Raw genomic sequence first — 22,583 nt, 5'->3', positions numbered from 1 at the left:
AAAGTTTACCTCACCAAAATCGAAGCTGTTTTGCCTAAGATCTGACTCTTCACGCTGCCCTTTAACATGAGCTTGTCTGTTAATTAGCAGCAGCTGCTTAGCAGTAACATCAGCTTGGCTTAGCAACGGCTTAACAGCTGCTAATGGCGGCCACGTAAGTACGCAATGAAATTTGTATTCGATTGTCTTGCTGCAATTTCTGTTCGCCTGGTACTTTAGTCGAATTTTCGTTCGAATCTAGCGAACCAGCAGACGAACTGGAATTTTTGGGCCGTTAAATTTTGAAAGCGAAGTAAATGGCGATTATGCTCATTGAAAAACGATTTATATTAAAATTCTTTTTTAACAATTTATTTTCATGCATGTATAATACAAGTATAATACTACTTTTAGCAACAAAAACTCAACAGAATATATACATAATTACAAAGTTAACTTAAGCTATTTAAAACGCTCCTCCAGCTGTTTACGTATAAATGGCACCTGCTGCAGCTCTCGACGTTTCACTTCCAGCACATAGAGCACCGGACAATCTAGTGAGCCGCACTGCAGATCACCCACTCTGCCACAACAGGCCTGGCATATCTGCTGCGTCAGTCTGTAGCCACGGTCCAGCTGCGCCAGCTTCGCCTGGAGCGTGACAATGCACTTGGTCGGCATGCGCGCACACTCCGAACAGATGCCCTCTTTGGTCTGGCGGCCGCACTCGATGATGCAGTTGGTCGTTGAGAAGTATTGGGATATGGTGGACTTGGCATTGCCGCGATTCAACAGCTCACCAGCTGCCGACAGGGCGGGTGTCATCAGCAGTTTCCGTGGCAAGTTGCTGAACCTGTGAAGGATTTTGAGCAGTTGAAGATTATGTTCCAGGAGTGCAGCTCATTCAATTACCAGTCATTCACATCGGCTCCTATGAGCAGCAGGCAACGATTCAGTGGAGGTATAATGGCCTTGGTTATATAGTAAATCGCGTTGATTTTGTAGCCCTCGTTGGCCAGTATCTCGTGTGGATGACGCACCAGACGTATGAGCTGCACACCCGGCGGACCATTGATGATGCAGAAGGGCACACGTTCGCCACGGCGTGGCACGCGTCGAGGATCCTTTAGCATCCATTTGCTAAAAGCGTAGAAAAGGAGATATTGGGTAAATATATATTTTAGATCTCTCATTCGTTGTCTTACCGCGTCAGCTCCAGTGCCGGCACACAAGCGGTGGGCTTATAGCCATTTAGACCTCGAAACTCCTTGGCAAAGATCAAATCCTGCAGATTGGCACGACCGGAGAGTAGCTTGGTGAATTGCCGGCACACGTACTGTTTGATTTGACTGACGTCCGCCGTTTCGAAGAGCAGCCGCAGCACCTTCTCCAGCATTTTGGCCACGGCTGGACAGCCGTCTCGCCGCACCGTTTCAATGCCTTTCGCCTCGTAGACGGGCTGCTCTTGCTCGGGCGTCTCATACATGTAGCCCACATAGCGCTTCTTCGTCTGCAGCAGGCACGGCTGATAGACCTTCTCCAGCTTCAGCTTAACCGGTTGGGGATTTATTTCGGTTACTGCTTCTGCGATTTCCTCGCCTATGCGAAAGGCCTCAGCTCGATTGCGTCCGGGCACGAGAACGAACATGGAATCCGTATCGCCATACACAACACGCACGTTCCACTTCTCGTTCGTCTCCACCAATTTCATGGCACGCTCCAAGGTCTCTCGGCCCTTGGACACTACCGAATCGCCCACCTCGACGGCGGGCATGCGCCCACTGAAATTGGCCGCCGTATAGCCATAGGTGACGTTTGCCATCAGCTTCAGGCCCAACTGTCGGGAGTGCAGCACACGCTGCAATGCGGAGCTGTCACGATGCAGCTTCATCGATTGCTTCACCATGAGACGCGTGTCCAGAATCTCGCTCAGCATGCGCGGCAAGATGCCCTCGCGCACCTCCCGCTTAACGAAGACCACGCCACACGGCGAAATGGTAACCAGATCCCGTTCGAGGAGCTGCTGCAGCAACTGCCGTGAGACACGCAACATCGAGGCACCAAATTCGAACGGGCTGCTGCTGCCCAGATGCTCCACACGGCCCAGGCACGTCGAGAAACAATAGTTGTAGGCGATAATCATACTAGGATACAGACTCTGAAAGTCCAGCACAATGAGCGGATCAGCATAGAATCGAGACTCCGGCTCCATAATGAGTGCCAAATACTCGGGGGCACGCATGTGGGCGCGCTGCTGCACACTGGGCGAAAGCGGCACCAAATTCTTTGGCTTGGCAATGCTATAAATGCAGATGGGAATCGATATTAATCTTTATAGAGTTAAAGGCAATCTCGCACCCACCGCAACATCATGCTCTCCACCCGAAACTGCGAGCCACGCGAGAGCACCTCGTAGAACTGTATGCCAATCAATTTGGCCATCTCACTCGTGCGGCCCAGCAGATCCAGCTGGTCGAGCAGCGCCAAGGTGCCCCTCACCCGCTCCAAATAGTACTCCAGCACAATCCAGCGGGTGCAGGGCGAGGCGAACCAATCGCTCAGGGCACGCGGACTGTGCCAGGGACAACGCTTGTGCAGGATGTGATACATCACGTTCTCAAAGCTGTACGAGGTGAGCGCTATCTCGGAGCGCATTAGACGCCAAACATCTAAGAGAATCCGGCCACAGAGCTTCATCTCCACATCGAGATCTGTAAACGATTCGCGGTCTTCGTCCACAAAGTCGCGCACCTTCTGCGTGGGCACACGCGACAGCAGTGGCGCAATATTGAAGCACAAATGTTTGGCACGCTCAATCACATAGCCCCAGGAGCTCATTTCGATCTCGTAGCCGGCATAGATGTCCGCATCCCAGCGTGTGCAGAGCGCCAGCAGCGCTTCAAATGCCTGTGCCTCGCTCTGCACCACCTGCAGCTCAATGTCCGCATCGAGGCCATGATGACGTCCCTCACTTAAGATGTCCTGAGCATCGCTGACAATAATATAGCCGCACGCTTTGCTCGGCAGCGACTGTGACTGCTCCGGCAAACTGTGCTCGATGGCGTAGAACAGGCAGCGTATCTCATCGTGCTGCGGATCCGGCAGCAGTTCACCACGCGTCGGCACAAACAGCTCCAGTGTCATGGTGGTCAAATAGTTGCACTATGGGAATATAGATCAAATATTAAAAAGCTGTCCAGTTTGGTATTATATCGATTCACCCACCTCTATGTCCGCTTTGGCTTGCTGCAGGTTCTCCAGATTTACCTTGAAGCCAAAGGTATTGTCCAGCGTGGCATTGGTGAGACCGAAGCTCAGCTCATGACTGTTGCGTCCGCTGCTGATGCTCCTAACGAATGAGCTGCGTTCCAGTGCCTCCAGGGCAGCATTGCTGCTCACGCTCTTCTCGCTCGATTGACTGCTGCTCGGCTCCTCCTCCTGTGCGGCTCCAAACTGAAGTTTTGTGGCACGCTTGGAGCGCATCTTGCTGCTTAGTGGCGTGCCCTTGGCCTGCGTCTTGGCTGCGCCACTGTGCTGTGGCGTCTGTGACATGGGCGTCAGCGTTAGCCCACTACAATTTAGGTCGCCATCCTCATCACCACTGGCTCCATCCCCAGCATCAACTTCATTTAGCATCATGGTTATTTTCTGACGCTTGATTTTGATGGGGCTGTCCACATCATTGCCCGCAGGCCGCAGCTCCTCCTTCTCGCCTTGACGCTGCTTGTGCAGTTCCCTTGCCTTCAGCCACAGCTTGGCATCCTGCCTGCTGGGCGGACTCATTGCGGGCTCCATGATCAGCCGCTGTTCGCTGCTGAAGTACTCACGCACCTGCTGCTCATTGCGATAGCGCTGCAATATGGCCGGTCCTCCAATCGACACCAGCTGCCTCCTTCGCCAGGCATACAGACCTTGATTGCTGCGCAGAACGCTGCTTTCAAAGGGCTCCAGATCATTGAGCTTGTTGCCCGGTATGCGCAGCACCAAAAAGCCCACCTCGGTCATTTTGTTAACATCCGCAGGATTGCTATAGAAGGGCTGCTGGAACACATACTCGGGTATATCCAATTTGCGGCAGCTGTGCAACACCTCCTCATAGCTGGGCGGCAGCTCCAAGGGAGTTATCACAAATGCGTTGGGATCTGCCGGGTTTGTTGAAGTTTCATTGGCCTTGGCCTCCAGCTTAATTTGTGCCGACGACTGTGGACTGTCGATGTCATCGCTGAATACGGATGGGCTGTTTATGATCAACGAGTGCTCGTAGAAACTCTTCATCAGCTCGGGCGTATTGTTATCTGTACTTCGTGGACTACATTCTGGAGTGTCAACGGCTTCCCTTGCCGTTTCATCTGCTGCGCCAACTTTTAAAGCTTGTTTAGGAGTCACAGGTGTTGATAATTGACTTAATGTATTCATCGATCTCACTGGCATTGGACTTGCCAAGATTTGACTTTTAGCACTTGAGCCTGCAGCTCGACTACTGCTACTCTCCGGCGCTGGACTTGCTCCTTCTGGCATTGGACTTGCTACAATTTGACCCAGTGGAGTCTCTCGAATTCGACGAGAACTGGATGCAGCTCGACTCCTAGACCTTTCTGGCGTTGTACTTGCTGTAGCTGGACTGCTAGAGCTATCTGGCATTGGATTTGACAAAGTCTGACTTGATGCCTTTTGATTCTCTGGCATGGAACTCGATGCAGCTGGACTCTTAGAACTCTTTGGCGTTGGACTTGATGCTTGATTCTTTGTATTCGCTGGTGTTGGACTTGTTGCAGTTCGACACAGTGGCGTCTCTGCAGCTGCACTGACTCTAGTATGAATCCTTACATTTTGAGCCATTGGACTTTCCGGACTTTTACTCCTTCCACTCTCTGGTGTGTCTGATGACTGACAGTTTGTTATTTTACTCTGCGGTGTCACTCGTTTGGCCAGCAATGATTCGCGAAAACTCCTTCGTAATCGTCTTAGATTGGGTCTGGCCACAGATCTGTCGCTCTCCGTATCAGATACAATAGCCTCATCATCGCTAGTGGCAGCAGGAGAGTCTGCAACCGGGCTAATCTTTTTCAAATTGATTTTTGCCTTAGGAGTCGTTTGATCCTCTTCAGCTTGTTTAGCTTGCTTGCGTCTACTGCGACGTGGTTGCTTCTGCTCCATCAGTGATTCCTCTGTTGCAAAGACTTCAGAAATGCGTGTGCTTTTCTGGCGCGGCGTCAGATAGCACGTAATGTGCGTTTTGTCCAAATTACGAGTGCTGCGGCGCGTGCTGCGACGTGGAGGAGTTCTGAGAACATAAAGAACTAAATATATAAAGGAGCTTTACAGAGAAGACTAAGTTAACATACGAATCATCCCGTTGAGCTTTCAGTTCTACGAAAGAGTCTGCTGAAATGGTCTTTCGGCGCAGCTCGGACATGGCCACCTTCTTGCGCAGCGATATAGCTGGACTATATGTGAAGAATATGGAATTATCAGTAGGGGTTAAATATTCCTGACATGTGATTATACCTCTGGACGTTCGACTCAAGCTGCTGGCTCAAACGCTTCTTGATGGCACTGCTCGCTGGCACTGGCACAACAGCTGCTGCCTCCTTCTCCTGCTCCTGTTCTGCAAGTGAATAAGAGTTTTAGACTGAGGGAGTATTAATCTCTAAGATGCCCACACCTACTCTGTGCAGATCTGCTCGTTATAGTCAAAGGTAACGGTGCATATTTCTTGGCCACACTAGACTTGGGCGTGCGTGGCTGCTGCCTGCTTATGCGACCCTTGGGCGTGGTCGGTGTGCGTGGTGGAGTCCGTTGTTGTGTTCTACTCTTAACTTTAGTCGGCGTCCGCTGCAGCTGATCGTCGGCCCCATCGATTTGCGGCATTTCACGCTCCTGACTGGTCGCTGGGCCAGGCACACTCTGACTCTGGCTGAGCTTAAGCAGCAGCTCATCGATGTCATCCAAAGCAACGGAAAAGTCATGCGCATTGCCAGCTGCGTTATCTTCATCCGAGTTGTCGCTCTCGTCTTCGGACAGTGGCTGCTGTGTGGCTGCTGCAGCTGTTTGTTTGTCCAGCAACTCCGGCGTTAGCTCGACTGAAAAATCAGTTAGAAATCAATGAAAACTCTTATTTATAAAACTTAATTTATGTATGGCTTTACACTGTTTGTGCTGTTGCGAGAGCGGCGCTAGTGAACTGTCCAAATCGATGTGCGATTCATTTGCATTCTCCTCCTCCAGTTGTTGCAGGACGTCCAACAGCTCCAAATCCTCTTCCCGCACTGAATTTAAATTGTAATTAGTTATATTATATATTGTTATATATTTTATATAAGCTCACATGTAGCATCATGTGGCACTGGACCATTGGCTTGTTGCTGCAGTTCCTCATCCACTAACGTATCATCCAGAAAGGCAGCATCATCCTCATTCTCGACGTCCTGCCCTAGACTGGGCACACTTCCGCTGCCCGATAGATGATTTTGTATAGTTGAAGCATTGATCAACTGGTCTTGGGCCTCCTGACTGCATTCCTCGGGATAAACGGCATTGACCAAAAGCTTATGCAAATTGAATTGACGACGCTGCTCCTTGGCGCTGGTCTGTAGCGTGATATTTATATTGCTGATCTGTGTTTGATCGGCCAGAGTTTGCTCGCCGCTGACTGTTTGGTCCAAGGACAGCAACTTGCTCTCCAGAGCAGCACGATAAAAGTTATGGCTCTCTGCTATTTCCACATGCGGACGTTCCTGCGTGGGCGGCACTTGCAGCACAGGCAGCTGCAATTTAAGCACATTTATAAGTTTTAAGAGGGATTGGCAAGAGTGTAATTTCAACAGCTACCGCATTTAGTTTCTGGCTATCTCCTCCATAGCTCTCAGCCAGCTTTTGTCTGCGCACAAGCTCATCGTGCCAGATGGCCTCAATGCCGGGATTCGTGTGCGTTGAATTCGTTTTGGTAACCAACTGAAAACGATTCAGTATAAAGTTTGAACTGATATCTACTTCTAAAGCACTGCAGGCGACTTTTTTGACAGAGCTGGGATCCAGGAGCTGCTGGGGCTTCACATTCGCATAGGCCACAACTGCAAGGGAAGCGGAAAGGAGTAAGAATTCTGGCTAAATGAATTATTTATAATCTTATACCATCTTCCTCTGTTTGCCGACGAAATTTGACAACCTCAAGCGGCACATGCAAGTAACTCATGCCATACAAATTGTAATCGATCATGAATTGTAGAATGTAGGGTACATGCGATTCGTGTGGATTGAAATTTCGGCTCAATATTGCGCCGCTTTGCAATAAATTAGCAGCGCGTCTCACAAAGCGGGGATTGAACATGAAAATCTTGAAAAACTGATGCTCCGCGCGATGGTAGCCATAGAAGGGACTATAACAGAGTAGAAGAAATCGTATCCATAATATAATAATTATATATTATTTATTAAACTCACATTCCCTTAACCAATTGTATTTTAAAAACATGCTGCGCATTGGAGCTGCCCTGTCCCAGGGATATATTGATGGCCTTGTCCAAATGCATCGCTATTTGCAATATGCCCCGTTCCACAGTTTCAAAGTCCCGCTTATCGTAGGGTATGTAAAAGTAGGGAAACACACCATGCACATGCATGCAACATTTCTGGCCATTGGCATTCGCGCCAAATACGCGCACAATGGGCACCTATCAAAGAATATATATATATATACAATTAATACTGTCATAAATTGGGAGCAGTTTACTTGTATTTACGCGCTTAATTTCCTTGCCGCGCAGCTCCGAGTAACACGGATCGAGACCAAACACCGGCTTTTCCATATAAAAATCGGCAATCACCAGCCGCACCGAATAAATGCCGTCCATGTCCGACATTTTTTATTCGTCTTTCAGCATATATGCCGGCGGAAATCATTAAAACTGCAGCAACTCACTCAAATTAAGCCCACTTGTTTACTCTTAATGCTTAGAAATTTCAGGGCTGGAATAACTTTATACGGCAACATTGTGAAATTCATTAACAGCACGAGATTGGCGCCAAACAATGATGTGTGCCAGGGCTGCACAAATCAGAGTCTGGCAGCGCCGTCAAAATGAATTCGTAATTCGATACTTATCGAAACGTGATTAATGACTTTTAAGTGCTTGACGAAGCTTTTAGTCGTTACATAATGAATAACATAATTTGAATTAGGGCGCGAATATCTATTTTATATTGAGAGTCTGATTCCCGTAGTAAGCTAAAGCAAAGCAAAATGTTTGAAAATGAAGACGACCAATATTTAATCTCTAATTAAATTAAGTCATACTACATTTAATGAGCAAACACTTGTGACACTGTCAATAAACCCTTACACAATGACCCTGTGTAGGCTATTGACCATTTTTTGTTATCTGGTATCCCATAATTATTCAAGAGAAATTGTCACCTAAAAGTCCCCTTGTACGTGACCGTTTGTATACTTAAGAGGGCTACACAGATTCAACTACCCAATGGGAATCCCAAGAGAATTCCGAAACAGAGCACTGCTCTCCGCAAAGGCAATGCGTGGCTGTATATAATCTGGTTGCACAATCAGTTGAGCCAAATCAGTCGCACTGAACAGTCCAAGCAGCCAACAACATTTGCAATGAAGTCTATCGTGTTCTTAACTTTGCTCGTTGTCGTGACTATGGCAATAGCTCAACCTGTGGTCAAGGAGACATTTGAGGTAAAGGAGAAAGCCGTTAGCCTAGCTGACTTGGAGGAGGAGCAGCCTGCAGCACCTGTTGACCATCAACGCTATAAGCGTGCCACCTGCGATCTGCTCAGCTTCTTGAATGTGAGCCATGCTGCCTGCACGGCACACTGCTTACTCAAGCGCTTCAAGGGCGGCTATTGCAATAGCAAAGCAGTTTGCGTTTGTCGCAATTGAATTGTTAAGCTCTACCCAAATAAATGATTAATCAATAAATTAAACGAGCATGATTTTATATAGTAGTATTCACGATGTTTTTGACTCCTTTACATTGTTTAGTTTTGGCGATATTTTATATAGCATATATATCTATATTTTCATAGAGATTCTTTGCATTTCGTTATATAATTTATTATGTTGCTCTTATTTAATTTTACAAACTACATTTAACATAAAATTCTTTTCATGTTTGTATTATAAAATCTCTCTGATATGATTTTAATACACCGTCACATATGTATATAATAAGTAAGAACGGGCACTACCGACTGCAGAATACTTATTCACTGTTAAAATGCTAACAGATCAATTATCTGACTATTTTCGTCCCTAGTTGACTTACATATGTAGATGAGTCAAACTAAGTGTAAGAGTATAGACCATATAGATTCTTTCGATTCGACACATATGTTAGTTAGTTTTTCCGAAACTAGAGCGAATTCTATTGTAATTTCTTACAAGTATTTCAGAAAGACGTTTTCTAATCGTTCTTCATACAAATCTCAATTTCGCAAAAAGTAAACATTCGAACATTTCGCGGGAATGCGACGACATGTTTAACTCTCTAGCACAAAAATTCATTTTCGTAGAACACCTGTTCAAATTGTCTTTGCGATATTTGACGCATTAAAGCTAAACGGTTGCAGAAGCAATGAAGAATATCACGTGGCTGCTTTTGATTATCCCTCTGGCAATGGCAACAGCTCCAACTACTACTACTACTACTACGGCTACTACTACTTCTACTACTACTACTGCAGCAGCTCCTTTGAAGGTGGTACAAACTGACAATCAATCCCGTAGGACTTGCAATTGGATGAACTTCAAGTATGTAAAGAGCAAGGCCTGCCGTGCTTACTGCAGAGCCCGTGGGTTTGAGACCGGACATTGTACGGGCAAAGAGACTTGCACCTGTAGCATGTAAAATATGGAGATGTACTTAAATAAGTTCTTCCATCAATTTTAATATAACTTGATGTAATTGTTGTTAAAGGAATAAATCAAAAACAAAACATTTGTAAAATAATCAATGCAAAAATTTTCCTTAAATAACTGTAAAATATCAATTTTAAACACAAAATGCATTTTACGATTAGAGTAATGCGATCTGCAATCCCTACTGCAGGGAAAATAAGTACCGTGGCGGAAGATGCCATGGAAACTTTTGCGCTTGTTTTGAATAAAATGTTAAATTGTTGAATAATGACAAATTTCTAGATTTTTTTAATAAATTCAATGAACATACTTGCGTAGAGTTGATACAGTGTGTATAGTATAGTGTATATATGTACATATATTTTTTAAACATTTTCGTACTGCTTAACTGAAGAAAGAGACAGACAACTTATCATGCCCTCTGTCTATACAAAAAAGTAGGTATTTCGAGTACTAGAGACTTGTGCCTTGGCCCATGCACAAATATAATTTGTTATCATTAAATTCTAAAGGTTTCATATATGTAGATAGTCCACCTACAAGACGGCAACCCCTGGAAATCTTTTGTTATACCGGAAAATATGTTATCCGATTTACACGCGTTCAAATTGAATTTGGGATACTTAAAATGTTACGGTTACGTGGAGTATGTTTAGGGCAAAGCCCTGGGCGTATATAAGCCCGGTGGATAGTCCACCGGCTAACAACAACTAGTTAAATAACATAACTTGGTAATGCATTTAAAGAATTTTCATTAATTTTAAACGAGATATGGTAGATCAAGTTTTTTTTTCCGATTTGAAACGGTTCAATAGGATACATATATAGTCACAGATATCTGTGATATTGGACCCATAAATAAAATAATTTCTTGCAGTATATATGTATGTATATAAGTTTATTTATTGCTTCATCGAGCCGCCTTAACAAAGTTTATTTGCAAACAACAAAAAGCACCAAAAATTCCAATTGATGATTCATTCGCTTTTATATATTTTTTGGGCTCCGCTCTTTAAAAATTGTTAAATAAAAAAAATTAAATAAACAAAAAATTGATTAGTTTTAGCTAATAAACACTTGTGAAATGGCGATTGGTGCAAAAATTCATTCATTTTCTTTTGTTTGCTTAATTTTATAAAAATTTGTAACATGCATTTTGTTAATTCATTTAACTACAGTTGCGTTTCGTTTCATTTTGTGACGTATTCATTTCTGTAAGTTGAAGTATCAAATGTTGTTAATCAACCGTCATATGTATAATTATTCGATTTAATTATTATATATACATATACATACATATATGCATATATGTATAGTTTAATTTTATTTTTTATATACTAAGTTAACTTGGTTAGAATTAGTTAATGTATATTTGATGTATGCAATAAACATATCCATATTAAATATTATAATTGAGAAAAAATGTGTTAAATATATTATTATATTTTGTTGCGCTTTAAATGAATTTTGTATATATATTATTTTTATATATTTTTTATAATTGATTTTTTGTGAAATATATAATTTATTTTTTTGTATGAATGTAATAATAATTTTTTTTTCCTTCATTTATTATTATTCTCATGTAATTTTTTAAGTTATTTTGAAATATAAAATGATTTGAATTTCATATAAAATAATGTTTTATTAAATTTGGTTGAATACGCATACAACTATTTTTTCACTGAATTTTGTTTAAACAAATTTAAAACTTTTTTTTATATATTTTTTAAAGCTTATTTTAACATATAATTTTTATATAAAATTTTTTTTTTTTTTAAATAAAATTTATTTTATTTTTAAAATTTTTGTTTCATTGAATTTTGTCTGAAATAATTATTATATTTATTTTTATATATTGTTTAAAATGTATTTTGTCATATAAAATTTGTTTGATATTTGTTTCTTAAGTTTTTTATGAAATATTTTGTTTCCTTATTATTTTTGTATTTTAATTTTTATTATGTAACTTTGCATTGAATAATTTGTTATATATATATTTTTTTTAATTTTTTAGTAAAAAAGAGTTAAGAACATATAGCACAGATTTTTTGATTTTGTTGTTGTTGGTGTGTGAATTAAAAGCTCCATAAACTAGAGTTTTATAAAGAGTATATATAGATATATAATAATATATGGTAATATTAATATATGTATATATATTTTTAAAGAGGCTAGTAAAGTTTTGAATTTCATAATTTAGTTTTTTTTTTTTTTTGGCCAAATCACAGGAGAATTAGAAGTTTTAACAACAGAAGAGTCTAAGAGAGTTGTTAACAGATATATACTATATATAACATATATACTATATAGAGTATATCAAGCATACACTCGCACACACACACACACGCACACTCACACACATTATGTTAAATAAAAGTTGTTAGTTTAAAGCTTATGAACACACGAGATTTGCTTTTTGTGCTTGACCAAGTTTTGTTTCTCTTGTTTCTTGTTCTGGTTTTTAGGCCTCTCATTTTGTTAATTTGTGTATAAAGATTGTATATTTAATTTTGATTCAATATTATAAAAAGAGCATAATTATATATTTAAAAAAAAAACGCTCAACATGTTTGCTTTATTTATGTTTTTGTTTCAATTCTTTCTTCTTCTTCATCACTTTTGTTTTTGTATAATAAATTATGTCTATATATATATATATTTTAGAAATATGTAAGTAGGAGGCGCACATTATATATTACTCTTTCTCTCTATCTCTCCCTCTTTCTCTGTTTTCCTTTTTCTTTTCCTTTTCTTTGACTTTACTTTACGACTTAGAAATACAACTTTTAAAAAATTGTTTTGTTTTTCTTTTAGAAAATGTGATATTAATTATTGAAAACAAATATTAACTAAATTGCAAACAAAAACAAGAGTAAAATATATATATATATCAAAAAATAAATAGTAACTAGTGAAAAAGGTATTCATATATATATATATATATATCAAATATATGCATATAAAGGTAAAAGGTAAACCTAAACGCATTCAGCATTCAGCTTCCGCTGCATCTTTGCCTCCTTCGCCTCTTAAACGTCTACAACCATCTTCTTGTGTATATCCGTATTGCCCACAACCGAACAGAATTCATCGAACGATATCTTGCCATCCTCATCCTTGTCCGCAAAGCCGATTGTCTTGTCCACAATCTGCTGCAGTTGCGTGTCTTTCAAATTGTTGCCAACCATCATTTTGAGTACCTGTTGAAAATATGATATAGATCAATAAATATCCCATCTGCCGCCGCTCTCATCTCATTCTCACTCACCTGAAACAGTTCACCGTTGGATATATAGCCATCATTGTCCATGTCATAGATGCGAAAGGCGAAGCGCAGCTTCGACAATTTATCACCCTTCACGCTGAACTGGGAGACGCCTTGGATAAACTCCTTGAAGTCCACCTCGCCATTGCCATCCGCATCGAAAATGTCAATGACGCGCTGCACGAGCGGATTCTGTTGCAGTTCCGGCAGCGACATGAACTCATCCACGCTCAATGCGCCCGAATTGTCCAAATCCAATTTGCGGAAACGTTTGCCCAAACGACGAATCTCATCTGCATCGACTGAGAGCACAGAGAGAGAGAGACAAAGCGAGAGAGATGAGAGTTAGTATTAGTTACATATGGAAACAGTTTCCTCAAGGCAGGTGTGACTGCCTGTGCCCTGTATACTCGGTGCACCCTGTGCCGCTCGTGATCGTCTCTATTTATAGAGCATCACTCGCCCCCCGCATAAGCGAAAATGACAATGAAAATGTTTATTGATATTCATAATATGCATAGGCTAATTAAAAATAGAGCAACTCTCAGCAACAAATTGTGTATGCAAGCATTGTGCTAATGACACTTGTTTACTTGGGAATTAGGTGAATACACGCAGCAAGGGAAAGTGAATATATATCTATGTCATTCACGTATAGTTCGAGTTCAAATTTAAGCAACTAACATGTGTCATCCCAGCACAATACATGTAAACATGGACATTTACTAGTGCAACTTCAATTACATAACAGTCTCACTCTACTGCACTTTACATATAATTTAAGATCCTTCCAATTAGAACATAACATAACATAACAACATAACAAGCGTCATTCTAGCACAAGCTTCATATTCCAATTGACTAGCATGAGTTAAATCCTTCAATTACACTACAATTAATATTTGCATTCTCTTTTACTAATCGAAATTCACGCAACACCTTCAATTCACACAAGTATCATTCTATTACAATTCACATGCCCATTGGCGCATGCCACAAACAAAAATAAACAAGTGTCACACTGGCACAATTCTCATATTCCAATTGGCAATAAATAAATACTGCTCCCATTGGACAAACAAGGCGCCTAAAGTAACGCAAATAACTGTAAATGCAAAGGCATCCGCCAATACTAATTGGATTGCACGCGTTCAAATATTTTGTGGGATATTTTAAGTGTTTTAACTGCGTGAAATATGCATTAAAGCAGCTGGCCAAATTCCATTCAAATGACATTGAGTATATAAAAGAAATCTATGTATATACATACATGTATTATACTATTAACTTACAATTCGAGCACATTTCCATGGGTAGCGATGTTTCATTTCCCTGAAAGGCAAACGTAAAGTTTGTGTTAATAAATTTGAGTGAAACAATCAATTTGCCATTTGCATCTAATTATTGAAAATGCCATAAAAGCACTTTTCTCGAAGTTTTGTTATTTGGCAGAGTTTTTATTACCATTTTGTGTGTGTGTATGTGTTTCTGGCTTGCAAATGTAATTAGCTAAAACTGTATAAACACCAACAACAACTGCGCTAGACGACTTTTATTTTTCTTATTGGCAATTTATAAAAGATTTGCACTTTTTTGCTCGTTTTATTTGGCGACTGCGACACTTTTTTGTACACAATGGCGTCTGACCATTCGCAGGTAACGCGCACAGAAAGTCAGCTGTTTTTCTTTGGAGCAGAGTGATGAAAAAAACGCGTTCACCCTGTTGACTCCCACGCTTCGAACTGGTGAGCAATTCCCAATTGGACAGCAGCTCTGTTATCTAGCAGTCTGTTAAGTACATTAAGGCGTCTGAAGTAATCACTGTTAAGAGACTCAACAGTGTGAATTAACAGACTGAGAGATAGAGAGAGAGAGAGAAGTGCGTGTAATGGAAGAAGCAATAATGCGCTTTTAATATAATGACAGATGAGAATATATGAAAATATGTAACTAAGTAAATAGCATCAGCCCAACTAAAATCAAACAGAACTACATTACAATGTGAGCGAATACCGTAAGAAACGCAAATTGAGTAAGCTAACGCAAATTTGATCGAAAATTGCTGTAAAGGCCATTTTAACAGGCAGCGATAACTATTGCACATGTCTATCGAATTTAAATATGTTTGGCGCTTAAAATAAAGACCTTTTGTGATTTAGAGTTGTACAAAAAAAAAAAGCTGCTGCTGACACAAATACATACCTGAATACTAAGCAATATGCAATATGCTAATAATATGCACAATACAAATTTACCCTGTATTTGTTGTTCATTTACGACGTCTATGCATGACCCAATAAAAAGTGTGCAGCAAATGAAACCAGAAATATTCCATTTTTTGGAATCACTGAATAATTAGGAATTAGTTATCTATTCAGCTTCCGCTGACCTACAACAGCTGACAATTATAATCGGTTCGTAATGCCAACTGAACTGAGACCTTATGACGATCAAGTTGCCTCAAATTGGATTGCCCTTTGATAACTGCCATCGGCGGAAAGTGAAAACTCAACTGGCTGTCGGCTGGCCCACTGACAGGGGAATTGTGGCTAGTCACTTGTAGTGCTTCCAGCCCCGTCTCAGCCAAGAGAGATAGCATTTACTGTCTTCCCACATTATCATTATAGCTAACCGACTTGCCAACTGCCAGCCCATTTCGTTGCGAACGCGCCAAGCGTACGGTCGTCGCTACCAATAGAACCTACAGCACTACCCACCCATCCTACGTCGCCAGCAACCGCAACCGCGCAGTAGATATGTCACAGAGCACAACGAGCTACCTCTATGCGGATGGGAATGGAGCAACGGCGACGAGACGAAATGTAGCCATTGTGGGAGCCGGTCCGGTAAGTCAGTTTTATCTACTACATGTTGTTAGGGCCGGCGATTATCTGGTAGCCGTAATACGCATTTTTTTGACTGTCATAAAGCCATAAATGCCAGGCAAGTGAGACATAGATTAGAGCTAAGCATAAGTAACAAGTGGAGCAGACAGCATACAGACTTAAGTGGATAAAATATGCCCAAGTTTTTGCGCATCTGGATAAGTGCTTAGAATCTTAGGTTATAATACAACTAGAGGTTCAACAAAAATGGATCGTAGAATCATTTATATACATATATGTATATATGATATATACTTACACTAAACTTATCGATTATTATTGATTCCATATATCCTATCCATCAAACCTTCTATAGAGTATAAGATTATCCTACTATTTAGCATTTAATATATACATATATGTATATATAACACTCAATTAAATAGTAAAATTAATTTACATCTGGAAGCTTATACATGTTAGGAGTTTTATGGTAATTCATCATGAAATACGTATAACGGTATCTATCATATCTCCATTGTAAACGCCTCTAGTATTATGCAATACCATCATATTACAGCTACTACAAAGCATTAGAGTGTTTTATAGTTTATCTATTACCATTTATCTATTATTCATTCACCTGCCCAGGTGGGTTCATTGGCCGCTTTGAACTTTGCTCGCATGGGTCACGAGGTGCAGCTGTACGAGTACCGCGAGGACATTCGCAAGGCGCAGCTGGTGCAGGGGCGCAGCATCAATCTGGCGCTGTCGCAGCGCGGACGCAAGGCCTTGGCTGCCGTCGGCCTGGAGCAGCAGGTGCTTGCCACAGCGATACCCATGCGCGGCCGCATGCTGCACAGCGTGAAAGGACGCACCAGCATTGTGCTGTACGATCCGTGCAACAATCAGTGCCTGTACTCGGTGGGCCGGAAGCGACTGAACGAGCTGCTGCTGGATGCCTGCGATGCGTTTCCCAATATCCATTGCCATTTCGAGCATAAGCTGGTCAAGGCCAATATCAGGGAAGGCCGCTTGCAGTTCAGGCAGGGAAAGGAGAAGCAGAAGCCCAGGCAGAAGGAGCAGGAGCAGGAGCAGGAGCCGGCGCAGGAGCAGCTAATCTGCGCCAGCGCTGATTTGATTGTGGGCTGCGATGGCGCCTTCAGTGCGCTGCGGCAGCAGCTCGTGCGTCAGCCCGGCTTCAATTACTCGCAGGAGTACATCGGCACGGGCTACCTGGAGCTCTGCATACCGGCCAAGGACAATGAATTTCAGATGCCGCCCAATTACTTGCACATCTGGCCGCGAGATTCCTTCATGATGATCGCTCTGCCCAATCAGGATAAATCATTCACAGTTACGCTTTCGATGCCGTTCGAAGTGTTTGAGCAGCTGAAGACACAGCAACAGCTGCTGGACTTCTTTCGCACTCACTATGTGGACGCACTGCCTCTGATTGGCGAGCAGCAGCTGATCAAGGACTTCTTCAAGTCACGCCCACAGCACTTGATGTCCGTCAAGTGCAAGCCGTATCACTATATGGACAAGGCTCTGATCTTAGGCGATGCAGCGCATGCCATGGTGCCCTACTATGGCCAGGGCTTGAATGCGGGCATGGAGGATCTGACACTGCTCAACTCCATACTGAATCAGCAGCTTACGCTGGATGTGGCACTGGAAAAGTTTACGGAATCACGCTGGCGCGATGCCCATGCCATCTGTGATCTGGCCATGTATAACTATGTGGAGGTGTGCATGGCTACAGATTTCCACTTCACGTCCATTTATCTATCGATTCTATTTTTTATCCTCTACAGATGCGTGATCTAACCAAGCGCTGGTCGTTTCGCTGTCGCAAGTGGCTGGACACAACGCTGTTTCGTCTGTTTCCCAATCAGTGGGTGCCCCTCTACAATAGCGTCTCCTTCACCAGCATGCCCTACAGTCAGTGCATCGCGAATCGTCAGTGGCAGGATCAGTTGCTACGCAAAGTTCTGAATGGTACGATCGTGTTGAGCTCTTTAGTGGCCGTTGGCGCCATCTATGTGAGACGGTTTCGCTGAGTGTTTTAGATAATCAACTTTGGAATGTACATTTCTCTTGAATTATCTTTATTGTTTTTAAATTTATAAACATATTTCATTATCATAGATTTACGTTTTCTATTTGTTATAAATATATACATATATATACTGATTACATACTATTTTATTTTATAGTAGCCAATGAGTTGCTGGCGCCATCTATGCGCGATGTTTGATTTTCGCAAATAAAGCATTTCCTCTGCTCGCTGTGTTGCATGCTATTATTGCTTACGCTTTTGATCCCGTTAACTGCGCATGCCTAGAAATAGAGGGCATGCTGAGCGCAAGCGCAAGCTCTTTTGCCAAATTTAGTCAGTGCGCGTTCGTCCTGTGAGTCGCAAGTGGAATCCGTCGTGTTAATAACAAAAAGATTAAATAATTGGTCATAATAATCATACATGCACAAAATATACATATGTACATAGTAATCACATATGTATATAAATTACGTCCATTTGATTTTTGGCGTTGGGCTTTAACCCAAGTGTTTCAAGTATTTCCTCAACCATTGCTGCTACGTATTTCCTTTACGTAATTCTTTACGTGTTTTCTTACGTTTTCCTTTACGTAATTCGTCTACGTAATGCTTCCGTGTTTGAGGGCTTAGCTAAACGATCACACACTTCACTTCACTTCACTTGACTGCCTGGGCGACTGAAGAAATGCTGCAGCTGCTGCCCTTTATATAGGACGACTTTCACTCAAAGCCCAAGTCACACTCAAATGTTGAGCTAGGTGCCACTGAATGACCAATGGGAATATTCTCTGCTGCTGCAAGCATTTTTGCTTCGTTTTACTTAAATACAAATACCAAACTAATACTGCTGCATATACATACATAGACAACTTATATAATTTCCAGTACTTCTTCGTACCTTGCTTTTTTATGCAGGCAGACGCAGTGACAAATAGAGAGGGAGACAGCTAGGGAGACAACTCTCACACAGGCTAGATCTAGCCTGAAAAACGCTAAACTGGCAACACTGGTGCAAGCTGACAGCCTGCCGGCAAAAGAGAGCATGCATGCATGTGTTGTCTGTGAACATAGCCATAAGAGCGACTAAGTGAATGAGAAAGACAGTTATAATCTGTCTTTCTTGTACATATTAGCTATGTCTTATGCTAACTATAATATTAAACGGCGTATGTATGGAGGAAAGATTTCGGATAAAATTCCAATTGAAATTGTAGGTAATTTATTTTGGATTCTTTTCATTTTTGTTTATACAAAAAAAAAAAAAACATATTTCCTTACTATATTTAAATAGTTTTATGTACAATTTGAGAACAATAAATGGCTCGTATAAGTATAAATATACATATGTACATGTATCTATGTATGCATAAATATGTGTGTGGTTAAAATACTACGCATCGCCTTTGGCAATCTAGACATTGTATGTGCATATATTTGGTTTTTATTTATTTTTGTTTATTTTTGCTGCGTTTAAAAAGTCGATGGCATTGTGCAAAGCCAAAAATATGCCACGGTAGTGTACAATTGCATGAGCGACATACATACACAAGCACATTAATTTATAAATACATACATAAATGCATAGTTTTATTTGTACATATGTACATATATTCTATGCTTTTCTCGCATATCACGTGTAACATCGAATGTTTATGCGGGATATCAATGAAAGAAAAACGTATTTTGTTATGATTAACCTCACTTATTTGCTAACCAAATAGATACAAACAAAATCAATGTATATGTGTGAGTGCCATCACTGTAATTAAAAATGGCAGCACTGACACGCAAGGCCGACGCTTTCTCTTCACGCGCGCACGCTCACTCTCCCACTCTACTTCGCTCTTATTTCAATGTCGACGCCGGCCGGTGTTTCGTTATGACTCGCCATCAAAGATAACAACAACATTTCACATTGCACCAAATGCGTTGGCTGATCTTCAAGTTGAAAGCTCACTCTCCCTCTCTCTCTCTCTCTCTCTTTCACTTTTCGCTCACATAAAATGTACGCAGGGAGTAGCCAGCAGCGAGCGCCAACAACATGTTGCTTAGCGAAAAACTAGGCTTAAAAGTGAAAACACACCAAAGCAATCGACGCGCCAACCGACGACTGACCCAGTGCTGCCGACAGCGGCTGAGGCACAAGCAGAGAGTGCTGAGAGTATCAGTGAGAGCAGTACACACATTCTCTCGCAAAAAGACTCGACTAATTGTTGTTATTTAAATGTGAATGTTTAATCGTATACACAAACATATATATTTATATATAAGCGTATATATACATACAAACATGCTTATATAAATGTGCTCGCCACAAACACACACATACACACACACGGTTATTGTTGCTATATGCCGGCGGCGACTTATTTATTTGTGAACTTTTTCGCTGCTTACTTTTTATATTTCGTTTTCTTTTTTGCTTTTATTTCGATTCTTGACTCTCTAGAATTGTCGGCGTCGCACAGTGGTTTGAGTAGCGTGATTATCTTATCGACCAATCGAATTGACATCAGAGTGACTTTTGATTTTTTTCCCTTGTTTCGTTTGACGAAACGAAGTATGTATATATATAAATATATTTGTAAATACATTACTTTTATGTAACTTTTTACATACAGTATATTAATGACATAGCTGAAACGTGCACCACACAAGTACAGAGCTATTCACAGCTTGGTTGACCAATGGCATTTGCCTTTGGCCCACGGTGCACTGTCGCTGGCGACGACGCGTAGCTGCCGCGATTTGTACAAACATACGGTTTTGCTTAAGCAACGGCCATCAGTTGCTCGTCACATGTTCGACACTCAAGTAGAGACCAACAGCAAGCAGGTAACGGAAATTGTGCAGAAAATTGGACCAAACGACGACGATCAGTGCTGTGACACCACCCATTAACAACAACAACAACAGCAGCAGCAACAACGGTATTAAAGCAACAGTTCCCGCTCAATATAGTGCAAATTAAAAGTGGGAGATTCGAGAGATTTAACCGAAAGCGGCAAAAAGAAAAACTTGTGTGAGTGCTCCTCTCTCTCTCTCTCCCGAATATTGTATATTATAATCGAGCTGTTAACATTTCGAACCCAACTACTAGTTGCCAACGCGCTGTTGCCGCCCACAACATTCTCGAAACTTTCTGAGCAACGTGCTCTGACCACACGCTTTTCTGTGTTGTCTTCCTTCTGAGCGTTTGCCTGCCTGCCTGCCTGTGTGCGTGTGTGTGTTTATGTGTTATGTGTTGGGGGTAAAAGGAAAAGCCAAAAACGAATATAAGCAATTAGGGTTTTATTTGTCAGTCGACATTAGTGTAGTACAGTAAAAAGCAAGTGCAGTCATCTTGTCGGTTGTTGGCTTGCGCGCGGTTCACGTAATATTACAAACAAAATACAAATAAAACCATCGAACATCGTTTTTGAGCCAGCTGAATTGTTCCGTCACCTTTACACCGGGTCGTCGCTGCATTGCCTCCACGCTCTCTCCCTCAACATTTATCAGCATCTCTCTACAACATACAAATATTCCGCATCTCTGTCCCTCATATTCGCTGTCGCTGTCACTCTCACGTTTTCCGATCTGTATGTCGATATACGTTGATTCTTTTTGCTTGCTGATTTATTTTAATACAGTGGCTGTGCTGTGCTCTCTATTCAAATTCAACAAATAGAATAACTGAATGTGTGTGTGTGCGCGTCTGCTCTATATATACAATACAAATCAAATATACATACATACATTCACATTAGTGTTACATATACACGTGAGCCAAAACGAACAGAGACTGTAATCGTGTAACCGTAACCAATAACGTCACTCCAACTGTAACGGTCAACCAAGAGCATTCGCGCGACTCTCTTTGCACGACGAAGAAAAAGTAAACGGCAAATAAAGAAGCGCGGTCTAACGACTCGATCGTTACGTTGTAAACGCCATCTAACGTCATTTCGCGAACATTCGGTGTGCGTTGTCCTTGTTTAGTTGCGGTCGTAGTGCAAAAGTGATTCCTCTGCCTCCGTGTCGCACTCTCTCTATCTGTCTCTATCACGCGCATTCGTCTACGTGTCTCGCACTACACATCGCGATCTGCATCTTGAGAATTCGGATAAGAATTATTAAAGCACGACTTATCGCTCAATTCAGCAGGTAAATATTACAAAAGAAACCAACGAACTTTATCAAAATATCGTAACTAGCAAGATGTGTACTACGTGATCGCGCTGCAGATGACGCTGCCGGGTCTCGGGTTGCCAAAAAAAAAAAGCGCCCACCCCAACAAACGCACAAGCATTTGCATACTCCCTCTCTCTCTTCGGCTCTCTTGCTCGCTCTCTCTCTCTCTCGCTCTCTTTCTGTTAGAACACGTGTATCTCTTTCTCTTTCATTTCTGTCATTTCCGGCTTGGGCTGAAACAAAATTCACCTTCATTCCGTTTTTGGGAACTTGGCCCTGACGCATGTTTAAAGGCTTTCCTATATACATACTCTGGCATTTAAATCTTAGCTATATGAAATAGATATTTCATATAGCAGGCCAGAAATGCAAAGCACAAATTGTCTAACAATTTCAA

At 41.7% G+C, this 22,583-nt stretch overlaps 5 protein-coding genes across 7 annotated transcripts in view; 3 read left to right on the top strand and 2 right to left on the bottom strand.

Moving 5' to 3' along the window:
* Positions 1–335: 335 nt before the first annotated feature.
* On the bottom strand, positions 336–7,958 carry PolZ1 (DNA polymerase zeta catalytic subunit). Of its 3 annotated transcripts, none has more exons than XM_089261887.1 (15): positions 7,722–7,958; positions 7,423–7,652; positions 7,114–7,358; positions 6,811–7,052; positions 6,308–6,746; positions 6,129–6,248; positions 5,649–6,062; positions 5,488–5,587; positions 5,325–5,426; positions 4,710–5,263; positions 3,205–4,589; positions 2,342–3,141; positions 1,185–2,279; positions 892–1,119; positions 336–832 (listed from the first exon to the last, which is right to left on the bottom strand). In XM_089261887.1, the coding sequence occupies exons 1-15, from the start codon at positions 7,839–7,841 to the stop codon at positions 442–444; spliced, it is 6,465 nt and encodes a 2,154-aa protein (XP_089118013.1). In that variant the 5' UTR covers positions 7,842–7,958; the 3' UTR covers positions 336–441. The 3 variants fall into 3 exon arrangements, with proteins under 3 accessions (XP_089118013.1, XP_089118014.1, XP_017958358.1); XM_089261888.1 differs by having other exon boundaries at positions 3,205–4,505; XM_018102869.3 differs by having other exon boundaries at positions 3,205–5,263.
* A 572-nt stretch (positions 7,959–8,530) lies between these two features.
* Positions 8,531–8,946, top strand: LOC108653950 (defensin-A). The gene has a single exon (XM_018104916.3). The coding sequence runs from the start codon at positions 8,597–8,599 to the stop codon at positions 8,879–8,881; it is 285 nt and encodes a 94-aa protein (XP_017960405.1). The 5' UTR covers positions 8,531–8,596; the 3' UTR covers positions 8,882–8,946.
* A 3,111-nt stretch (positions 8,947–12,057) lies between these two features.
* CanB2 (Calcineurin B2) lies at positions 12,058–14,884 on the bottom strand. Its single transcript, XM_018104913.3, has 4 exons — positions 14,592–14,884; positions 14,420–14,459; positions 13,131–13,429; positions 12,058–13,062 (listed from the first exon to the last, which is right to left on the bottom strand). The coding sequence occupies exons 1-4, from the start codon at positions 14,592–14,594 to the stop codon at positions 12,892–12,894; spliced, it is 513 nt and encodes a 170-aa protein (XP_017960402.1). The 5' UTR covers positions 14,595–14,884; the 3' UTR covers positions 12,058–12,891.
* An 858-nt stretch (positions 14,885–15,742) lies between these two features.
* Positions 15,743–18,102, top strand: cn (Kynurenine 3-monooxygenase cn). The gene is made up of 3 exons (XM_018104906.3): positions 15,743–15,973; positions 16,604–17,701; positions 17,770–18,102. Exons 1-3 carry the CDS (start codon positions 15,884–15,886, stop codon positions 18,013–18,015), a joined length of 1,434 nt encoding a protein of 477 aa, XP_017960395.1. The 5' UTR covers positions 15,743–15,883; the 3' UTR covers positions 18,016–18,102.
* Positions 18,103–20,785: 2,683 nt separating this feature from the next.
* The window catches only part of LOC108653664 (uncharacterized), a 73,491-nt gene continuing 71,693 nt past the window's right edge, over positions 20,786–22,583 (top strand). The window contains exon 1 of the mRNA XM_089261889.1: positions 20,786–22,159. The gene's annotated coding sequence lies outside the window, so the exon portion shown is untranslated. The remainder of the gene's footprint in view (positions 22,160–22,583) is intronic.

This window comes from Drosophila navojoa, chromosome 5 (genome assembly GCF_054131105.1).
Source record: "Drosophila navojoa isolate 15081-1374.11 chromosome 5, UAZ_NAV_1.0, whole genome shotgun sequence".
Taxonomy (NCBI): Eukaryota; Metazoa; Arthropoda; class Insecta; order Diptera; family Drosophilidae; genus Drosophila; species Drosophila navojoa.
Note: the sequence above shows the minus strand (reverse complement) of the source record. Positions and strands in the feature narration are given on the sequence as shown.